This window comes from Triticum dicoccoides, chromosome 3B, assembly GCF_002162155.2.
Source record: "Triticum dicoccoides isolate Atlit2015 ecotype Zavitan chromosome 3B, WEW_v2.0, whole genome shotgun sequence".
Classification (NCBI taxonomy): Eukaryota; Viridiplantae; Streptophyta; class Magnoliopsida; order Poales; family Poaceae; genus Triticum; species Triticum dicoccoides.
Window position 1 is genome coordinate 627,654,233 of NC_041385.1, and position 22,983 is coordinate 627,677,215.

A 22,983-nucleotide genomic window follows, 5' to 3' on the forward strand; every position below is an offset into this window, starting at 1 on the left:
GCATACTAGACCTGTTTCATTTTTGTGGTTTTTATGAATTTTGCTTTGGGTTTTCTGGTCTCCCAGCCAAGGCCACGCTTCAGAAATTGCAGATGTTCAATGGCTACTTGGAGGAGATTCGGGTGGCACCGTCCGAGTGGGTGATCACAGATGGTCAGCTGTGCGTGGAAAAAAATTATATGAGACCAGGTCTCATATAAAGCAGGTGAGACCCGTCCTAATTGATGACACGTGGCATTCACAAATCACAAAGCATCTAATCTCCCCCCTCCCTAAGGCCTTGTTTGGATGCCAGGTGAATACAACCCTGGGCACCAATCCCCCGGCATGGATTTTCCCCGTGCATCCCCGATCCCTCTCAGCATGGGAAAGATGTCCCCACTATCCCTGTCGCCCAAATCATAATGGCAGGGAAGGAAAACCCCCACACATGCTAATGCAAATATAACAAAGAATTTACATGAAATAGACACAGATCATAGGTAATTCCACAGAAAATTCCAAAAAAATTCTATGAAACACATCTAAACTAGAAGTTTGAAAAATATTACAACTGAAATTCATCACTTCAAAAAGGTTTAAATATTGATCGGTTCGCATTTCACGGTGACCACGTATTGACCAAAATCATTTCGGGTGCCGACACAAAAGCAATTATTACAGCCAGCACTGATGCATCATTGCTCAAGTTTGGTCGCTACAAACTATTCTAAATTATCAAGTTGTGGTGTACGAAGCAAAGACACTTTTGAATAACATGAGCTGCAAGGCGATAAAGCAAGGCGACAATCACTAGTTCTTATCAGGTCTTCTTCCCACTCGGCTTCGACATCAGGTAACACAGCTTCATGTTGGCTGAACTGTGAAAAAAGAAAGGAAGTTAGCATCATGTATCCAATTGACAAGTGTATGACTAGAGCTTTGATTTCTAGTAATGAACAACACGAATTGTTGATAAAAAGGATAAAAACACAAAACAAACTACTACTTACGATTACTGTGGCATAAATTTTAGTAATAATTATTTGGAAGAAAATTGCATAATTTTAAAACTAAGGACAAAACAAACATGGATTTATGAAAGTGAAGTCTTCTTATCTAAAAAAGAGGCAAGGAAGCCTAAGAACCAGTTCACAAACCAATACATTATGGCACTTTGTTTAGATGTCTAGGTGAAAACCAATACTAGGACTGTAGCTTGTATGACCAAAAAAAGAACAAGAAAAAAATTGTATAGAAGATGGCACCTCTAGTCATGTTTCTGACAACTAACCATTCCAATGTAATCATGCAGTGATAGTCGCTGCACTCAGGCACACCATTTTACAAAAAAAACTTCCCATTTCAAGAATTTCTTCTCTGAAGATGAAGATTTTAGAGAACATAATGAAGAGGCCTAGCTTGACACATGAAAATTACACGCTGATGCCTTGCCTAGCTCAACACAAGGGGAAAGTTCATAAGATCTGGTATATAATCCAGAACAGAAGATAAGAAACTATATGACAAAGATTGATATACTACAGAACAGAGGGAAACAAGCTTATAAAAAGCTCAAGTCAATAATGCCACAAAGTAAATAAATATAAAATGGATGTAGTGCAAAACAAGAAGGTGAACTACATACACACCTTATGCTATCTACATCTCAGAAATCTCCTCCTTCAACCAATAAAGCCGAAGATTTGAGTCCTTGGGATTGATGAATATTTCTCGATTCATTGGGCATTTGAAAAGCCGCAGTGCCTTTGCTTTTTCTGCAACTGATAAATCTTCCATTGGTTCTAGCGCAGCCACACAGTTTCCAATCGAGAAAATGTCATCTTGCTTTGATTCCTTCAACTCGTCAACCAGTTTTGCATATTGTTTCTTCCGAAAATCCATGTAATCCTCAAGTACAACAGCGATCTGACTTTGCTTCCTCTTTTTCACAGGCAGTGCTCCCTTTTGTTCAGAGTTGGTAGATGTTGTAGCTTCAGGTTCATCTGTTCTTGATGCCCCTTGCCTTTGTAGATCAGATGAGGACATACCATCATCAACATTGGTAGAGGAGATATGGTTCAAACCATTGGTAGAGGAGATATGGTTCAAACCATTGGTAGAGGAATCCATAGGAGAAATGGCATCGCTTGTGAGATCCACTTGCGGAATTGATACAAAGTTCAAGTCTCCTGAAGCAATACTTCCCGCTCCAAAGAAAAAGAAACATATCAGCATGTTTGAGGGACTCCCGGATTAGGGGTCTCCGGATAGCCGGACTATAACCTTTGGCCGGACTCCTGGACTATGAAGATACAAGATTGAAGACTTCAACCCGTGTCCGGATGGGACTTTCCTTGGCGTGGAAGGCAAGCTTGGCGATACTGATATGTAGATCTCCTCCCATTGTAACTGACTCTGTGTAACCCTAGCCCTCTCCGGTGTCTATATAAACCGGAGGGTTTTAGTCCGTAGGACGAACAACAATCATACCATAGGTGTGACACCCCAAAAATTTTAACCTTGTTTATTAATTAAAATTTTGCCAGGAACTTAAACTTTTATTTTCTGGATTCCCTTTTGATTTCAGAACCATTCTTTTCTTGATTATTATGGAGTTTTTACCCCAAGTGAAAACTTTTCAATCATTATTGGACTTATTTGCCCTCTCAAATAAAAAAATTCTTTTACCAGTGGGATTATTTATATGATTATTTTCCCCTGAGCTTTGTTTCTCTAAAATGGGTTTTATAAGCTTTGGAGCCTCTTTTGCACTGCAACCCTTTGATAAATTTATTTAAAAATTCCACCAAATTTTGGGGATGACATGTCATGTCCCTAAATCATTTTTGTGCAAAAATATTCCTTAGTCATTTGGAGATTTTGAGTTCTACCACAAGTTTTTAAATCTGGTCCAGATTGTGGATTGCACTACAACTTATTTAAATATTTCTTTAAAACTTCCACCAAAATTATGGGATGTTAATAGGAGTATATTACTCAACTTTATGCAAAAATCCATTGATGTTCTTTGAAAAATTTGAGCAAAACATCCTCTTTTGCTCTCTGGTCCAGTCTGGCTTTTTCAACAGCAACTCATATTTTTGTTGCTCTAATGCCCATGACCTTTCTCCTGCTTATCAACCACCCTGCAAAACCCTTAAGTCCAAGAGAGTGGACCCATGGGAGGATTTTAAGTGCATGCAATCATGCCTTTTTCTTTCTGTCCAAATTGAAGATTTGCAAAACTTGCACTAGCAAGTTTCTGGTTTTGCCCACATGATCTTGCCACCCTCACCTACACCTAATGAGACATTGATCTGGATATTTTGGCCACTCCAAGAACTGCCTAGATGCCTCTAGCATTTTGTCAAACACCTTGTGTGCATGGCCAGTTTTGGCATGGTTTTTAGTTAGCATTGTACACTTGATCCTCTAACCTAACTAACTTGTCCACTAAGCCTCTAGACTACCCTAACCTAATCCTGTTAAGCCCCAGCCCCACCCAAGCCTCCTGGCACGCACTGGCATTTTGCCGAGAACCTAGTGGGCGTGCTCTGGGTGCGGCCAGAGTGCGTGTTTTGCACGTGCGTGCACCCGAGCCGATGCGTCCCGCTGCCGCCTACCAGCGCCCGTTTTGGCCCCTCCCGCTTCCAGCCGACGCACCTTCCCCCTCCCTCGCCGTAGAGCCGCCCTGGGGCCGCACAGCGCCGCCGTCAGGTCGGCCACGGCGGCTAGCGGCAGGCCATAGTGAGCTCCTGCCCCGGACGGCGCCACCCGAGCCACACCAGCGCGCCAGCTCACTCATGGAACAGCCCGAGCTCATCCACAAGCTTGTCCGCAAGCGCCTGTCGCCGCCACGATGCCCTGCAAGCTACAGAATGGAAGTCGCCGATGATCCTATCCACGGCCGCCACCGGACCGACCTAACCGCGCTATAAAAGGAGCCCCGAGCCTCTCCGAACCCTCAGGCAACCTCAAGCAAACCCTCTGGAGCTCCCCTAGCCCGCAATCGACCAAGGAAGGTCTTCTTCCCCATCTCCGACCAGTGCAGCCGCCTCCGCTCTCCGGTCCATTCAGTCGCAACCCGAGCCCCTCCCGTCCATCTGGCACCACCATCCCCTTCCCCTCGATCTCATGGAGCCATCCAATCCCTTAAAGTCGCCCGGGAATCGTCGTAGCACGAACCCCCCAAACTCACCCGAAGCTGCCGCCCGCCGCAAAGCTCACCGTCGGCGACTCCCTTCACCCCGCCACCCTAGCAACCACCGGGAGGACCGCCCCAGGCTGGCGGATCCAGCCCTGCCCTCAGATGCCCACGAGGAGCCGTCGTTCACCGGCTAAGATCGCCGGAGCTCCGCCTCCGTTCGGCCAAGGGAGAGGGAAGGCGGGGGAGACCGGTCAAACCTGACCAATGGCCCCCCTGGACCCACTGTCAGTGACCACGGGCCGGTCCACGCTGGATAAGTGAAGACGTAAACCCAGAGAACGCCTTCGACGTGTACGTATTCGAAACGTTTTTCTTTTTTTCTGTATTATTTTTAAAAACAGGATTTGACCAAAACTTTGACTGACCATATCTTTTAAAATACAACTCCAAATGAGTTGATTCTTTTTCCTACCTCTCTCAAATATTGTCTAGTTTATTTTCAGATTTATTTGAAAAATTTTCAGACAACTTTTTTGTACTGTTTTGGAAACTATGTTTTAATTCAGTATTTTTAAAAATAGGGTTTTTGGAGAAGAGAAAAATTTCAAAAGTTTTGGATTACACCCTGCCTCTCCACAACTTGAAGGCAAGCATTCTGAACCCTGGCATAATATTGTGTGTGTTATTTGACACGTTTACAACACCACCTCGACACAGAGTATCCGTTATTTTATGTGATGATATGTCCCTACTCATGGGTGCATATTGATGATTTCATGCTATTGGAGCTTGATATGTTTGTGATAGTAGTCACTATCATATGCCTTTCATGCATGCCGGAAGGAATCCGGGAAAGCCTCTGTCTTGGGTAGACACGGGCTTGTCCCTAATCCTCCGTAGAGACGGTTGTGTCCGGTACGGCATGATGGGGTATGTTGAGTAGTGGCTCTGTCTGTTGGTTGAAGTATAATTTGTCATGCTAATCATGCAGGAAATACTTAAACCTCCTGAGTCGATCGTAGATCGAGTCTTGTTCCGGTAACCCCCATACTTGTTTCGTACTACCACTTGTCCCTGCTATAAGTAGGGTACGGTTCAGTAGGTTGTCAACGCCTTTCTAGCACGCACCAAACAGAGGGGCCGAAATGAGGGTTGCATGGCCCTGGATTAAAGCCAGTCATCCGGTCAGGGGGCATGGGTGTTTTGGTTGTAGCCGAGGGGGTAGCTCCCCCAGTTTGCGCGCGGTATAAATTTTGTGATCCCATGCTAATCGAGGTTGTAGCCTCCCCACTTAGAGTTTTGCTTAACTAGTGTCGTGGGTGATTCCAGACACCGGTAAGTCAGGCTGGTGTGTGCAGTCAGGTGTGTTTTCAATTAAAAGACCGTAGACGGAATTAGTCCCGATGGACTAAAGAAATCCGTTACTCGTGGGTAAAGAGTACACCCTCTACAGAGATTAAATCTATTCGAATAGCCGTGTCCATGGTTTAGGACTACAGTCTGGGTTGGGTCAAGTGTCGGTCTTCGGAGGAGAAACTACTAAACCAGAACATGGATCATGACGTGTGACTTACGATGATTATGATTATTATTATTATGGACTAACCTCTTTATATTATTTGAAGTATTGAGTATCCCTGGGATGGTTCTACCTCCTGGACATTTACTGTAATTATTTTTCTTATAAGCCCTTTATGTGGTGTCGCTGAGACGCCAGACCGTGGCCTTCTTGTTAATCATTTACTTTATAAGCCCTTTATGTGGTGTCGCTCAGACGCCCGACTGAGGCATGCTCGTTATTTACTATCCTTTCAAGGCGTCGCTTCAGACACCCGATCGGTGCATTTTATTACTACTCTGTTATTGCATATCCATGTTATATATAAATAACCTGCTTGCATGCATCAGGGATTTTATTTTATGACTGACGTTGTGATCATAGAATATTTCAGAGCATGATTATCGTTTGTTATATTATACCCGTGTTCATAATGTTTGCGAGTACATTCAAAGTACTCACTGGCGTGTCCCTGGCTATTGTCTTGGCCAGATTTCTTGCATGGAGAGGAGCGTTGCGATGACAGCCCCGGAACCTAAGCAACGGTGATAGCAGCCTCGCAAAGATAGGAGTTAACCTGGTCAGCTGTTCCTGTGGGAAATGGAGTCCCATAACACCGATGATCCACAAACCGCTTCCGCCACCAACCACTAGCAACCTTATGTTGTACTCATAGGCCAGAATGGTCTTGTACTACATATTATGTATTTTTGCTTGGAGTTTCTGTATCAAGTTGGTGCCTCATCAGCTAACAATAATCCTGGGGCTGGTGAGCACAAAGGCCATTTTTTGGGAAATTAATACCCGGAAAACCGGTCGTGAGAAACTTGGTATCAGAGCCAGGCTGACCATTGGCTAATCCTATCTTAGCCAGGTCGAAAAACCTAGATTAACCAACCCACCAGACCTTAACCTAGCCCCGGCCAAGCTTCTCATGTAAGATAGCCACACAGTGACCCGACACTTTCTGGCAGTCGGTGCCCAACCTATCAGCCTAGCCTGTCGATCATGCGCCAGTGACCGACACCTAAATTGTCTCATTCACAAGCGTGCGAAGGAAGACTCCGTCCCCTTTTTCTGTAAAAAGGGCACGCTAGCCTCAACCCAACACAGCCCAGCCTTTTCCCCCAAATCGAGCTAAAATGCCTGGCCCCGTCGTGCACAATGAGACCATAGCAACCAACCTTGGAAGTTTTGTGACCGTGCTCGCAAACCTCACCTGCCGTGCCTTTGCATTAGAAGAGCCCCCAGAATATGTAGTGTACCAAGGACCCATGGGCGGCGAAAGCCGTCAATTCTGGGCCACTGTGCACATTTATGGTAGGGGTCTATCGCCCGAACGCCCCTACAGGTTCACCGGAAGGACACCTTCCTTTGAGCCACAAGCCATCCAACTAGCGGCTCGAGAGGCTATAGTTCAACTCCGGCACTTGTCGCCCAGAGTTAACTGTCGCTCGTTCTACTACTACCCCAGCCGTGACGGGTATGGTAGGCCACCCCAGGTTGCCAACGGAGATCACGAGACGAATCCTGCATTGTTGCATCTGGTGCGCTATGTAAGTACACTAGAGGATCTATTCGATCAAATCACTCTTGATCTGATCGCAGCTCGTGGAGAACTGATACGCCGAGCCTTGGCAAGAGGAGAACATGAGCCCAACGTCGACAACCCAGTCGTGCTGTTCGGACAACCAATCGAGTCCCTAAGGTCTGCTCCAGTCATTGACCAAAACACCTTGATGACCCCAGAAGTGCTTCGTCGCCTTTTGGGAACACGCTCCAACGGGATTGTGGCCAACAATCCCCGGGATGGTCATCATCGCTACCCCGACCCAGCAGCTCGTCAACCCCCTCCAGCTAATCCCGACAGTGAAAACCGTGGAGAAGCCTCGACGCCCGCAAGGCACGCCCGCTTAGATATTAACGAGGTAGACTAAGTCAATCGAGTAGTACCGAGTCTTAGTATGTCCACGCCCTGTAACCCTGCGATCCTGTGTCGCCGTAATTAAATGAGGTTTGCTTGTATGCCCTATTTTAAATAGTGGCCATGCATGAGTATGTTGATGTGCGATTGCAATTTGTTTTATCCCGGGCATAGCTGCCAACTCCCGACGACACAAAATTTGTGCTATGAGTAAACTTTTTAGTTTCAACTAACATGAATGATATTTTTGAAAACAACACTTAACAAATCTCGAGGACGAGATTTTTTCTTAAGGGGGGTAGTGTTGTGACACCCCCAAAATTTTAACATTGTTTATTAATTAAAATTTTGCCAGGAAACTTAAACTTTTATTTTCTGGATTCCCTTTTGATTTCAGAACCATTCTTTTCTTGATCATTATGGAGTTTTTACCCCAAGTGAAAACTTTTCAATCATTATTGGACTTATTTGCCCTCTCAAATAAAACAATTCTTTTATTAGTGGGATTATTTATATGATTATTTTTCCCAGAGCTTTGTTTCTCTAAAATGGTTTTTATAAGCTTTAGAGCCTCTTTTGCACTGCAACCCTTTGATAAATTTATTTAAAAATTCCACCAAATTTTGGGGACGACATGTGATGTCGCTAAATCATTTATGTGCAAAAATATTCCTTAGTGATTTGGAGATTTTGAGTTCTACCACAAGTTTTTAAATCTGGTCCAGATTGTGGATTGCACTACAACTTATTTAAATATTTCTTTAAAACTTCCACCAAAATTATGGGATGTTAATAGGAGTATATTACTCAACTTTATGCAAAAATCCACAGATGTTCTTTGAAAAATTTGAGCAAAACATCCTCTTTTGCTCTCTGGTCCAGTCTGGCTTTTTCTACAACAACTCATATTTTTATTGCTCTAATGCCCATGACCTTTCTCCTGCTTATCAGCCACCCTGCAAAACCCTTAAGTCCAAGAGAGTGGACCCATGGGAGGATTTTAAGTGCATGCAATCATGCCTTTTTCTTTCTGTCCAAATTGAAGATTTGCAAAACTTGCACTAGCAAGTTTCTGGTTTTGCCCACATGACCTTGCCACCCTCACCTACACCTAATGAGACACTGATCTGGATATTTTGGACACTCCAAGAACTGCCTAGATGCCTCTAGCATTTTGTCAAACACCTTGTGTGCATGGCCAGTTTTGGCATGGTTTTTAGTTAGCATTGTACACTTGATCCTCTAACCTAACTAACTTGTCCACTAAGACTCTAGACTACCCTAACCTAATCCTGTCAAGCCCCAGCCCCACCCAAGCCTCCTGGCACGCACTGGAATTTCGCCGAGCACCTGGTGGGCGTGCTCTGGTCGCGGCCAGGGCGCGCGTTTTGCACGTGCGTGCACCCGAGCCGCCGCGTCCCGCTGCCGCCTACCCGCGCCTGTTTTGGCCCCTCCCGCTTCCAGCCGACGCACCTGCCCCCTCCCTCGCCGCAGAGCCGCCCCTGGGGCCGCACAACGCCGCCGTCAGGTCGGCCACGGCGGCTAGCGGCAGGCCACAGTGAGCTCGTGCCCCGGACGGCGCCACCCAAGCCACACCAGCGCACCAGCTCGCTCATGGAACAGCCCGAGCTCATCCACAAGCTTGTCCGCAAGCGCCTGTCGCCGCCACGATGCCCTGCAAGCTACAGAACGGAAGACGCCGACGATCCTATCCACGGCCGCCGCCGGACCAACCTAACCAAGCTATAAAAGGAGCCCCGAGCCTCTCCGAACCCTTAGGAACCTCAAGCAAACCCTCTGGAGGTCCCCTAGCCCGCAATCGACCAGGGAAGGTCTTCTTCCCCATCTCCGGCCAGTGCAGCCGCCGCCACTCTCCGATCCATTCATTCGCAACCCGAGCCCCTCCCGTCCATCTAGCACCACCATCCCCTTCCCCTCGATCTCGCGGAGCCATCCAATCCCTCAAAGTCGCTCAGGAACCATTGTAGCATGTACCCCCCACACTCACCCGAAGCTGCCGCCCACCGCAAAGCTCACCGCCGGCAACTCCCTTCACCCCCACCACCCTAGCAACCACCGGGAGGACCGCCCCAGGCTGGTGGATCCATCCCTGCCCTCGGATGCCCTCGAGGTGCCGTCGTTCACCGGCGAAGATCGCCGGAGCTCCGCCTCCGTTCGGCCAAGGGAGAGGGAAGGCGGGGGAGACCGGTCAAACCTGACCAGTGGCCCCCCTAGACCCACTGTCAGTGACCACGGGCCGGTCCACGCTGGATAAGTGAAGACGTAAACCCAGAGTACGCCTTCGACGTGTACGTATTCGAAACGTTTTTCTTTTTTTCTATCTTATTTTTAAAAACAGGATTTGACCAAAACTTTGACTGACCATATCTTTTAAAATACAACTCCAAATGAGTTGATTCTTTTTCCTACCTCTCTCAAATATTGTCTAGTTTATTTTCAGATTTATTTGAAAAATTTTCAGACAACCTTTTTGTACTGTTTTGGAAACTATGTTTTAATTCAATATTTTTAAAAATAGTGTTTTTGGAGAAGAGAAAAACTTTCAAAAGTTTTGGATTACACCCTGCCTCTCCACTACTTGAAGGCAAGCATTCTGATCCCCGGCATAATATTGTGTGTGTTATTTGACACGTTTACAACACCACCTCGACACGGAGTATCCGTTATTTTATGTGATGATATGTCCCTACTCATGAGTGCATATTGATGATTTCATGCTATTGGAGCTTGATATGTTTGTGATAGTAGTCACCATCATATGCCTTTCATGCATGCCGGTAGGAATCCGGGAAAGCCTCTGTCTTGGGTAGACACGGGCTTGTCCCTAATCCTCCGTCGAGACTGTTGTGTCCGGTACGGCATGATGGGGTACATTGAGTAGTGGCTCTGTCCGTTGGTTGAAGTAGAATTTGTCATGCTAATCATGCAGGAAATACTTAAACCTCCTGAGTCGACCGTAGATCGAGTCTTGTTCCGGTAACCCCCATACTTGTTTCGTACTACCACTTGTCCCTGCTATAAGAAGGGTATGGTTCAGTAGGTTGTCAACCCCTTTCTAGCACACACCAAACAGAGGGGCCGGAATGAGGGTTCCATGGCCCTAGATTAAAGCCAGTCATCCGGTCAGGGGGCATGGGTGTTTCGGTTGTAGCCGAGGCGGTAGCTCCCCCAGTTTGCACGCGGTATAAATTTTGTGATCCCATGCTAATCGAGGTTGTAGCCTCCCCACTTAGAGTTTTGCTTAACTAGTGTCGTGGGTGATTCCAGACACGTGTAAGTCAGGCTGGTGTGTGTGCAGTCAGGTGTGTTTTCAATTAAAAGACCGTAGACGGAATTAGTCCCGATGGACTAAAGGAATCCGTTACTCGTGGGTAAAGAGTACACCCTCTTCAGAGATTAAATCTATTCGAATAACTGTGTCCAAGGTTAAGGACTACAGTCTGGGTTGGGTCAAGTGACGGTCTTCGGAGGAGAAACTACTAAACCAGAACATGGATCATGACGTGTGACTTATGATGATTATGATTATTATTATTATGGACTAACCTCTTTATATTATTTGAAGTATTGAGTATCCCTGGGACGGTTCTACCTCCTGGACATTTACTGTAATTGTTTTTCTTATAAGCCCTTTATGTGGTGTCGCTGAGACGCCCGACTGTGGCATGCGTGTTAATCATTTACTTTATAAGCCCTTTATGTGGCGTCGCTCAGACGCCCGACTGAGGCATGGTCGTTATTTACTATCCTTTCGAGGCGTCGCTTCAGACACCCGATCGGTGCATTTTATTACTACTCTGTTATTGCATATCCATGTTATATATAAATAACCTGCTTGCATGCATCAGGGATTCTATTTTATGACTGACGTTGTGATCATAGAATATTTCAGAGCATGATTATCGTTTGTTATATTATACCCGTGTTCATAATGTTTGCAAGTACATTCAAAGTACTCACTGGCTTGTCCCTGACTATCGTCTTGGCCAGATTTCTTGCATGGAGAGGAGCGTTGCGATGACAGCCCCGGAACCTAAGCAGCGGTGATAGCAGCCTCGCGAAGATAGGAGTTAACCTGGTCAGCTGTTCCTGTGGGAAATGGAGTCCCATAATGCCGATGATCCACAAACCGCTTCCACCACCAACCACTAGCAACCTTATGTTGTACTCATAGGACAGAATGGTCTTGTACTACATATTATGTATTTTTACTTGGAGTTTTTGTATCAAGTTGGTGCCTCATCAGTTAACAGTAATCCTGCGGCTAGTGAGCACAAAGGCCATTTTCTGGGAAATTAATACCCGGAAAACCGGTCGTGACAATAGGCTAGCTTCTAGGGTTTAGCCTCTCTGATCTCGTGGTAGATCTACTCTTGTACTACCCATATCATCAATATTAATCAAGCAGGAGTAGGGTTTTACCTCCATCAAGAGGGCCTGAACCTGGGTAAAAACATCGTGTCCCTTGTCTCCTGTTACCATCCGCCTAGACGCACAGTTCGGGACCCCCTACCCAAGATCCGCCGGTTTTGACACCGACATTGGTGCTTTCATTGAGAGTTCCGATGTGCCGTCACCATCAGGAAGGATGCCTCATTCCGTCTTTATAGATGACACTGTTGCTAAAGGAGCTTTGTCTGTCGGCCAAACTCTCCGGCTAGGCGGTTTTCTTATGACCGCCTGTTCGGCTGCCGCACCGATGATGACTTCTTGGGTCATCGAAAGCAATCTCCACGTCAACTCGGAACTCGCCGAGCAGTTAGATCCGATGGAGCTCTCTTCTTTCAACGAGCTCTTGGATCGCATCGCCACCCTGGGAGTCGCTACAGACTACGATCAGATTGGGCTTAATCCCGATCCGAGAGAGATTAACTCTCCCCAGGTCATCCACCACGTCGCAGCGGTGGAGGAACAATGCGGCAAGCCTTCATCTATCTTAAGGACTAGTTATGTCCGGATTCCCGATCCCTCCAAGACGGATACCCGCGGAGGGGAGGACGTCACTCAATCCCTGAACCTAAAGTCAGGCAGTAGGCTAGATTCTTTGGACAACATCCAAGAGCCCAAGCTTCCGAGTTTGAAAACTCCTTGGCCCCTGAGTCTCAGATTGGGCGAGGTTCCGGATTTAATTCCACCCGCCCACCCAAATATAAGGGATCTATCCCAAATTCGGCAAGAGCCCGCAGAAACAGTACACCATTACTGGGCCAGATTCCTCCTGGTTATGAACAGGATAGAGGACTGCCGCGAGGAGGATGCAATCTCATTCTTCTGCAATAATTACACGGACAACGGAATCCTCAACGCCATAAGTCGCCGTGAAATTACATGCTTCGCCGACTTGGCATCCATAGTACGAAAGTACTGTGCAATGGAAAGCGCCTGGAAAACTGAAATAAAATTTTGGGACAATCCGGCCCTGAATACAACCCCAATCCGAAATAAAAGGGTGCATTATCGCCAAGCACCAGGGTTAAACACCAAAAAGCAAAAACCCTCTATAGGGCATGGAACCGTACTGGAGGGATACCAGTACGGAGGGCCCTGTAAAATTCATAGTACAGAGGGCGCCACACCAACTCATAGCCTTAGAGCATGTTGGATACTCCGGCAGGTGGCCAGAAGTGGCGAGGAGCTTTTAACTCCAGAATTCATAGAGCACCAGCCCAGGGATACCAGTACGGTATTAACAGTCTTCGAGACTTTCGCATCAAATAATATGCGGAAACGAACACTCCGCAGCCTTACCGAAGTCTACCAAGTAGCAATAATAAACCCATGGAGTGACACGGCTATTACCTTTAATGCCAGTGATGAACCTAAATTCCGAACAGCCCGAGCACCAGCCACATTGGTCCTTAGTCCAATAGTGGATGGCTTTCGCCTTACCAAGGTACTCATGGATGGTGGCAGCGAATTGAACCTCATTTATGAGGAAACCCTTCAAAAAATGGAAATAGACTGGAGCCGCATTGAGCGAAGCAACACAACCTTTAGAGGAATAATCCCCAGTCGGGAAGCGTACTGTACAGGAAAAATCACACTAGATGTGGTGTTCGGCATGCCTGATAATTACAGGTCCGAGGAGGTCACGTTTCAAGTGGCCCCGTTCAGCAGCGGATACCACGCTCTATTAGGGCGAGAGGCATTCACAATTTTTCAAGCCATACCCCATTACGGGTACATGAAGCTCAAAATGCCCGGACCCAACATAATCATCACTCTTGCTAGTGACGCGGACATAGCACTCCGCGCCGAAAATAAGACAGCCACACTGGCTCTTGAGGAACTATCCGAAGCCCTAGCGGCCGAGGAACTGACTGCGCTGTGCTCTACGGTGAACAGGGACAACGTGATACTCGATAAAAGATCCAAGTCCACCTCCTTTAAACCGGCGGACGAAATAGTCAAATTCCAAGTCCATCCAACGGACCCTACAAAAACGGCCTCCATCGGGGTGCAATTAAACCCTGATGTAGACGCCGCACTGCAAGAATTCCTACGCGAAAATTGGGACATTTTTGCCTAGCACCCTTCAGACATGCCAGGAATCCCACGCAGGCTGGCCGAGCACAGCCTAAATATCCTAAAAGGATTCAAGCCTGTCAAGCAGGCTCTTCGGTGTTTCTCCGAACCTAAGAGACAAGCCATGGGAGAGGAGCTAGCCAAACTACTGGAAGCCGGATTCATTAGAGATATAAAACATCCGGACTGGCTAGCAAACCTGGTGATGGTACCAAAGAAGGACAAATCCTGGCGCCTATGCGTCGATTTCAAGGACCTCAACAAGGCTTGCCCAAAGGATCCCTTCCCCCTCCCCCGCATCGATCAAATTGTCGATGCTACCGCAGGACACGATACATTGTGTTTCCTCGACGCATACTCCGGCTACCATCAAATTAAGATGGCAGAGACAGACCAAGCCGCAACAGCATTCATCACCCCATACGGCCCATTCTGCTTCAACACAATGCCCTTCGGGCTCAAAAACGCCGACACAACATATCAGCGCATGATTCAGACATGTCTGGCAAACCAGATCGGCAAAACAGTGGAAGCATACATAGATGACGTGGTCGTCAAAACAAAGCATGTTGAAACTCTAGTAGACGACTTGAGGCTCACATTCGATAACCTCCGAGCATATGACATCAAGCTTAATCCGGAAAAATGCATTTTCGGCGTACCAGCCGGAAAGCTCTTGGGCTTCATTGTATCCGGTAGAGGAAATGAAGCAAACCCAGCCAAGATCCGAGCTCTGTCACAATTGGATATTCCAAAGGACCTCAAACAAATACAAAAATTGACTGGATGCGTGGCGGCTCTAAGCCGCTTTATCTCCCGCTTGGGAGAAAAGGCATTACCCCTTTATCGCCTCCTCCGGCGCACCGAACACTTCGAGTGGACGGATGTCGCCACGGCCGGACTCGAAGAAATAAAAGCCATATTGGCAACAAACCCGGTCCTAGCCACGCCTAACATCGGCGAACCAATGCTATTATACATTGTGGCAACTTATCAAGTTGTAAGCGCAGTGCTCGTCGTCGAACGAGAAATGGACGGACACAAATTCCCCCTTCAAAAACCAGTTTACTACATGTCCACTGTCCTCACTCCATGCAAGTCACGGTACCCGCATTATCAAAAGATACGCGGTGTTTATGGCATCCCGGAAGCTGCGACACTACTTTCAAGAGTGTTCAATAACAGTAGCCTCCGAAGTACCTCTTAACGATATTATCAACAACCGCGACGCGACGGGCCGGATTGCCAAATGGGCCATTGAGCTCCTCCCGTTCGACATAACCTATAAGCCACGGTGAGCTATTAAGTCGCAAGTTTTGGCCGACTTCGTCGCCGAATGGACTGAAGCCGAACTCCCTAAAGAGTACGGCACGTATTCCAACTGGATTATGCACTTCGATGGCTCCAAAATGTTAGCTGGTCTGGGGGCTGGCATCGTTCTGACGTCCCCAACAGGAGATACAATCCAGTACGTACTCCAGATAATGTATACGGACTCCAACAACGCAGACGAATACGAGGCCCTTCTACATGGTCTCCGGATGGCAGTCTCCATGGGCATCCAACGCCTAGAGGTGCGTGGGGATTCGAACCTCGCGATATCCCAAATAAATGGAGACTTTGATGCCAAGGATCCGAAAATGGCAGCTTATCGCAACGGCGTCCTAAAAATGTCAGCTCGGTTTGAGGGGCTTGAATTTCACCATATAGCCCGGGAAAACAATCAGGCGGCAGATGTCTTGGCACGCATCAGCGCAAAGCGCGATGCAGTCCCCCCAACATTTTCTTGGAGAGGCTATTCAAGCCATCCGTATTATGGGAAGGGGAATCCGGAAATAACAGCCCGGACCCAACCGCACCGCCCGACACCGAACATTCTGACACAACGGGAGGCTTTGCCAATGAAGTAACATCCTCAGCCCACGTAATGATGGCAGTCATTGCCCCGTGGACAAAACCATTCCTAGCCTACCTAACCAGGCAGGAACTTCCCGAGGACCAACACGAGGCACGCTGCATAGTGCGGCGATCTAAAGCCTATAAAGTCCACGAAGTAGAGCTTTATAAGAAAAGCACCACCGGAGTCCTTCAAAGGTGTATCTCCGAAGAGGAAGGGCAGAATCTTCTGGCTGAAATTCATGCCGGACTAGGTGGGCACCACGCCGCAGCCTGGGCCCTTGTAAGCAAGGCCTTCCTTACAGGATTTTATTGGCCGACAGCCCGGGCAGATGCTCAGGACTTAGTCCAACAATGCGTCAGTTGCCAGCTCTTTGCTAACCAAAGCCATATGCCACCCACCGCCCTCCAAACTATACCCATCACCTGGCCCTTCGCGGTCTGGGGGCTTGACATGGTTGGATCCCTTAAAGGAGGAACCCACAAGCAAAAATACCTATTGGTCATGGTGGATAAATTCACAAAATGGATAGAGGCCAAGCCTGTTAAGACGGCCGAATCCGGACCAGTGATAGACTTCATATCAGGGGTCGTACACTGTTATGGCGTCCCCCCACAGCATCATCACCGATAATGGCACGAACTTTACGGCCGACGAGGTCAAACTCTGGTGCAAAAACATGGGCATCAAGCTCGACTACGCTTCAGTCTATCACCGACAAACTAACGGTCAAGTCGAGCAAGCAAATGGTCTAATCATGAGCGACATCAAACCCAGATTAGTGCGGTCCCTCAAGGAATCTAACACGCACTGGGTAGAGGAGCTCGACTCCATACTCTGGGGGCTGCGGACCACGCAGAATCGCACAACCGGATTCACACCATTCTTTATGGTATATGGCGTAGAGGCAGTTCTGCCCTGCGACATAATTCATGACTCACCTCGCGTGTGCATGTACGAAGAAAGAGAAGACGAACTCGATCAGCAGGATAGTTTGGACGCTTTAGAGGAGGAGCGTGATGTGGAAAAAGCCCGTTCCGCATTCTATCAACAACAGGCTCGAAGATATCAAAGAAGAGAAGTACGGGCCAAAACTTATAATGTTGGCGAGTTAGTTCTACGGCTGCCGGACAAGAAAAAGGACAAACTCAAGCCCAAATGGGAAGGTCCCTTCATCATTGACCAAGTCCTGGCTGGTGGAGCGTACCGTCTGCGAGATGCATCAGATAACCGACTCAAGCCGAACCCATGGAACGCAGCCCGTCTCCGAAGATACTACACCTAGCGCCGGACTCTATGTTTGTCTCCTTCCTCTGTCTATTTTTTACACATTAGCTGTCATATATTCCTCTCCTTCTCCCTCCCTTTCTCTGACAGCCTTTAAGGGCTCGTTCGCGCCTTGCTCGCACACAATTGATGCGCTATCCGCACTCATTATACCCGGGGGCTTCTTTAACATAAGCTTGTTTATACGGGCCTCATGCCCAACACATGTGTCACACTTCCGCATGTACCTTTTATTCACCATTATATGCACCGACATGACTTAAGTTTTGGCCAAGCTGGGTTGCCTGGCTCCTGTGCTTACCCCTACGTCCCCGATTGTTCGGCTAGGTGGTAAAGGGAGCACCTCTGTGATTGTTACTGCTGGGTTAGCCAGATGTGTACCTTAGACTGGGTGAAGCCGAAAGCTAGCATTCTTAAGAGATATTCAGTTGGTGAACTAAAAGATGATTTCTCACTCGTTTATTCATCCGCCCCCAGATGCTTTTCTGCTTTTTTCGCAGTCCGGACATGCACTTTAGGGCATGCCTCCCAGGGAAAGGAACCCCTAACGGAACTATTCTCCCTGGAAGATGTTTCTTACTAACCATGTAATATAACATAACTAGTTGGGCACTTGTCTAATAAAGCACTAATGACCCCTACGCCTGGTCTCCACGCATGCCCCGGTTCTTACATAACCGAGAGGGTATTCGGACACACTCCGGACTATCGGGTCCCGAGGTTGAAGCGAAAAGGTCCGCCATGACAAACGATCTACAATCCGGCTAGAAGGCATTTTACATGTCATCTTAAATTACATAGTCAATTTGACTGGGTATATTCCTCTTCAATACCATCCAACAGGCTGTCTAGTTTACAGTCTTGTTGGGAATATTTGGCAGCCAACTCTACCTGGCCGTATACTAAACTCACAGGGATCTCCTTCCCATCGGGCTCCACAGGTCCGACCTCGGCCATGTGGTTTGGGTCAGCCTTCATGTACCGCGTCTTCACCATGGCCCAGGCCTCCCTGGTGCCTTGATGGCAGGCCGATATCTTCCATAATCGGAAGCGCCGCCTCGCTCCCTCCAGCTTTTCTGCAAGCTCTCCAAGGCCTTCAGGCACGGAGATGGATGGCCACAACGCCTGGGCGACGCCTTGCATTACCTGCCGAACTCGTTCGTGCAGTTGTGAGAGCTCGAGAAGAAGGTCACCCGTGGAACCAGACATTTCCTCTGCAGGCTGACCTGTCAGCATACCTACAAACATAACTTTGTCAATCGACTTCCTCGGCGAACTCTTTTTTGAAGTTCGTTCAAGCACTTACTGAAAATGCCGCGTCGAAGCCGCCGATTCTCCTTCACGGAGTCCGACAGCTGAGCACGAACATCCTTTAGTTCCTCGCCCAGCTGGGTGTTGGCATCTTGGAGATTATTCTTCTCTTGCCTCACCCTCGTAAGCACACTCTCACCAACCTTTAACCGATGCAAGAGTTGTTTCTTGTCCGGATCCACTCCGGCGCCATCTGCAATGTTATTGTCAGATTTCCACGCATGCCGCACTTCACAACATACTTATCTTTCGAAGCATATATTACCAGCGGGTGTCTCCTTGGTGTCCCCCGCCGCGGCTAGTGCGGCCTCTAGTTGGGCTTTGCACTCTTCCAGCTCCTGGGACAGTTGGGTGTTCTTTTCTGTAAGATCCTGCATAACAAATGATCCTTAAATCAGTTATTCTAACTGTTTCAAGTCTCGGGGGCTACTGACATATATAACCATCAAATTTTCTCACTCGTATGTCTTTTACATATTGCTCTATGGCTCTGGCTAGACCATTTTGAGCAGCACGGAGGTACGCATCTCCCGTATTGAAGGCATCCAATGCCTCTTGGGAGAAACAAGCGTCACAGAGAACTGTCCGGCGATGCCTGTGGTTCATGGCACTCTCCACCTCGGAATTGGTGGCAGACAGCCCGTCCGCATCCTCTGTCGGAGGAGCGCCCGGTGCGCACCTTGTGTTCGCCTCCGCTTCCGGACCCGGCCTTGGAGCCTGGCAAGTGGAGGCGCGTTCTACAACCTCTCCGGATATAGTCCGACGAGCGCTCTTTTTCCTGAAGAGAGCACGGGCGTTAGTATACCTTGAGGGAATAAAACTTGGGAATAAATTGGCACGCCATACCGTTGTGTCGGCGTCTCAGTCCGGACCGCTCTTCTTCAGCCTGCTGGGCCTTGATGCCCCTTGTTGGTTGGCCACCGCAGGCTCGGCCCTCCGCCTCAAGGACTTCCCCTGCAAAAACGCCATTGGTATACGGTGATAAAAAATAAGCACGGGTGGATCATCTCAAAAGTACTGGGATTTCGGTCTCGGTTACTCGTGAGGCTGGAAGTAGTCCGGGATAATCGGGCGTAATGGCTGCTAAGGCGTTGTCCTTGCTCAATTGATGAAACACCCCATCGATCAGCTCCACAGATAAGTCCGGGTCCTCTTGGGAGTCCGGGTTGAAGGACCGTTCCGGGTCCTCGGGTTGTGGAGGAGGGTTGTTTATCTCTTTTACAGCCTGGCGTAGCTCCTGCGTTGGAATTGCTAGGCTGAAAACTTAACTATGGGAATATGAAACGGATGGGCGAGTGAAAGTGTCCGCTTACCCAGCTTGGAGGATTGTACATAGAAAATCCGCCCCGTGGGTTGATGCGGAAGAATTCCTCCTCTTCTCCATTGTACAAAGTGGACAAGATCTTTATTAGAGCGGCAGCCGATTCCGGCCCCTTACGGCCGCACTGGGTGGCGTCGTCCTCCCCGTTGAAGTCCCATATGGGGTGGCCTCTATACTGAAGCGGCTACACCCCCCACATAATGCATGTGGCCATGACCTCGATCACGGTCAATCCGGAATGAGCTAACAACCTTATCCGGCTCATCAGGTAAAGGACGTCCTTGTCATTTTCCTTCTGAGGGCTCCATGGACGCCAGCTTAGGCGCTTCTTCAAAGGAGCATTATCAAACTCAGGGAGGACGATCCGAACAGGGTCCGGTAGGGGGACATCTTCTATATAAAACCATTCTGAAGGCCAGTCTTCGGACGCCTTCTTTGGGGTTTCGAATAGATATCCCATCCCGGCGATGCGCCATAGTTCGGCTCCGCCCACTTGATATATCGACCCCTCCTGAGAACGGGGCACAAGGCAGAACAACTTCTTCCACAGTGCGAAATGAGCCTCGATGCCCAAAAACAGTTCGCAAAGGGCTACGAAGCCCGCAATATGCAATATGGAGGCAGACGTAAGGTTGTGCAACTGGAGGCCGTAGAACTCTAGGAGCCCCCGGAGAAATGGATGAATTGGAAATTCGAGCCCTCTTATCAAATAAGGGACAAGGCATACCCGCTCTCCTTTGGAGGGATTAGGGACGCTCTCCGCTTGCTCTCCACCATTATAGGTGGCAAGCCCGGCTCGAACCGGGACCATGTAGGCTGGGGGAGAAACCCCTTGGTTTGGAGCGCCACTAGCTCGCTGTGAGGGACGGAGCATCTCTCCCAATCTCCAGGCTGAGGGCTGGGGGTGGGGGGGGGGAGGCAAGAGTAGGAGCTGCGTCGACTGGCGATGATGGAATGGATCTCTGTCGAATGCGCTCCGATGAATGCTCGCAGAGGGAAGATGGTGTGATTCGGATCTAAATCCCCGTCTCTTTTATAGGTGGCTCATTTGCGCATCTATGGGGGTAAATGGAAAAACACCCTGGCTTTTCGCATTCATTTGACACATGGAAGATGGCCATTATTGGGCGTAGAAGCCGAGGAGCGCAACATTCACCAGAAGTCGGACACTATCCAACAGGTATATGGAATTTGGAGAAGAACCCGCCTTGCAATGCTGAAGACAAATCTGCACGACATACTCATCGTCATTGAAGCCTGGTTCGGGGGCTACTGAGGGAGTCCCGGATTAGGGGGTGTCCGGATAGCCCGACTATAACCTTTGGCCGGACTCCTGGACTATGAGGATACAAGATTGAAGACTTCGTCCCGTATCCGGATGGGACTTTCCTTGGCGTGGAAGGCAAGCTTGGCGATACAGATATGTAGATCTCCTCCCATTGTAACCGACTCTATGTAACCCTAGCCCTCTCCGGTGTCTATATAAACCGGAGGGTTTTAGTCCGTAGGACGGACAACAATCATACCATAGGCTAGCTTCTAGGGTTTAGCCTCTCTGATCTCATGGTAGATCTACTCTTGTACTACCCATATCATCAATATTAATCAAGCAGGAGTAGGGTTTTACCTCCATCGAGAGGGCCCGTACCTGGGTGAAAACATCGTGTCCCTTGTCTCCTGTTACCATCCGCCTAGACGCACAGTTCGGGATCCCCTACGCGAGATCCGCCGGGTTTGACATCGACAATGTTCTCTTAGAAACATGAAAAATACAAGTATCTCAACAACCTCACAAATACTATATAATTAAAGCAAGAATGAAAAGGATTTAATATGTAGGGTCGACGGAAATACATGATACAGGAAACACACCTTCATGTAGTGTAGCCAATGACTTGAAGAGCATGAATGGTTTTGAACGGAACTTCTTTACCCTTAGATTATCCTATTGAATGCAACAACATTGTATGGTTAGGATCAATAAAACAATGCCTTGAAGAGCATGAATGTCAGTGAACAAACAATATATCAAGAAAATAGCTAACCTTGATAAGTTTATCCCATATTATAGGTTCAGCGATGATAATGCAAAGTGTATCATCCCATCCCGTGCCACTTTGTTTCCGAGAGTCTCTCACTACCTTATAATTTCCTTTTAAATCCTTATCCTTCTCTTGGATTTGTTGCTTGGTGAAATGAGCTAGTGGAAATTTCTGATTGAGTGTATTTGTAATTCTAGTCCACCCTTCAGCAGTCCACCCATTTTGACCTCGATAAATGGGATTGTTGTGGTCAAGCATTATATCAACAAGACCTTTCTCATATGCATGGTCCCAAGATGCCCTAGGCGCTGCCATAGCTACATTATTGAACCAACAATGGGGTACTAGTTAAATTTCACTCTACCACTACTTTACCTAAGAAAAGGTGAGAATTTTTTTACAAAATAAACTCATGTCCGACTAGTTGTTATAATCAGCCCACATTTGCATCGTGATCTGATCTCTAAGAGTGTTTCCATCGTTTGCCTCATTGTGATGATGTTGGTTGACATCATCTCCCTATGGAACATCAACATATTTTTCTGGTGGAATTAACGGTGGTTGGTGATCCAACCATGCCTCATCACCACTTTGAGCTCTAATGATGTTATGGAATACAGCACATGCCGCCAGAATCTTGATTTGTGACTCTATTGGGTAGTGATTGCCCACTTTCAAGATAGGGAAACGTTTTTTCAGAACACCAATGATCCTTTCGATGTGGTTCCGGAGGATTGCATGGGTATGGTTGAACGGCTCCCTATGGTTGGCATAGCCCGTATTAGATGAGCGCCGCCTCCTAAATTCATTCAGGTGATACCGAACTCCTCGATATGGTGCAAGAAAAGAAGGCATGTTTGCATATCCACCATCTACGAGATAAAATTTTCCATCTAGCACAGGAAACCCCTTGCTAATAGCAGAACGAAGAACTCATGCATCTGATGCGGACCCTTCCCACCCACATG

General features: G+C 47.8%; 1 protein-coding gene across 1 annotated transcript; it reads right to left on the reverse strand.

Annotated features, from left to right (window-relative positions):
* Window positions 1–1,641: 1,641 nt before the first annotated feature.
* Window positions 1,642–22,330, reverse strand: LOC119279729. The gene is made up of 3 exons (XM_037560875.1): window positions 22,019–22,330; window positions 21,846–21,918; window positions 1,642–2,186 (listed from the first exon to the last, which is right to left on the reverse strand). Exons 1-3 carry the CDS (start codon window positions 22,328–22,330, stop codon window positions 1,642–1,644), a joined length of 930 nt encoding a protein of 309 aa, XP_037416772.1.
* Window positions 22,331–22,983: the final 653 nt, after the last annotated feature.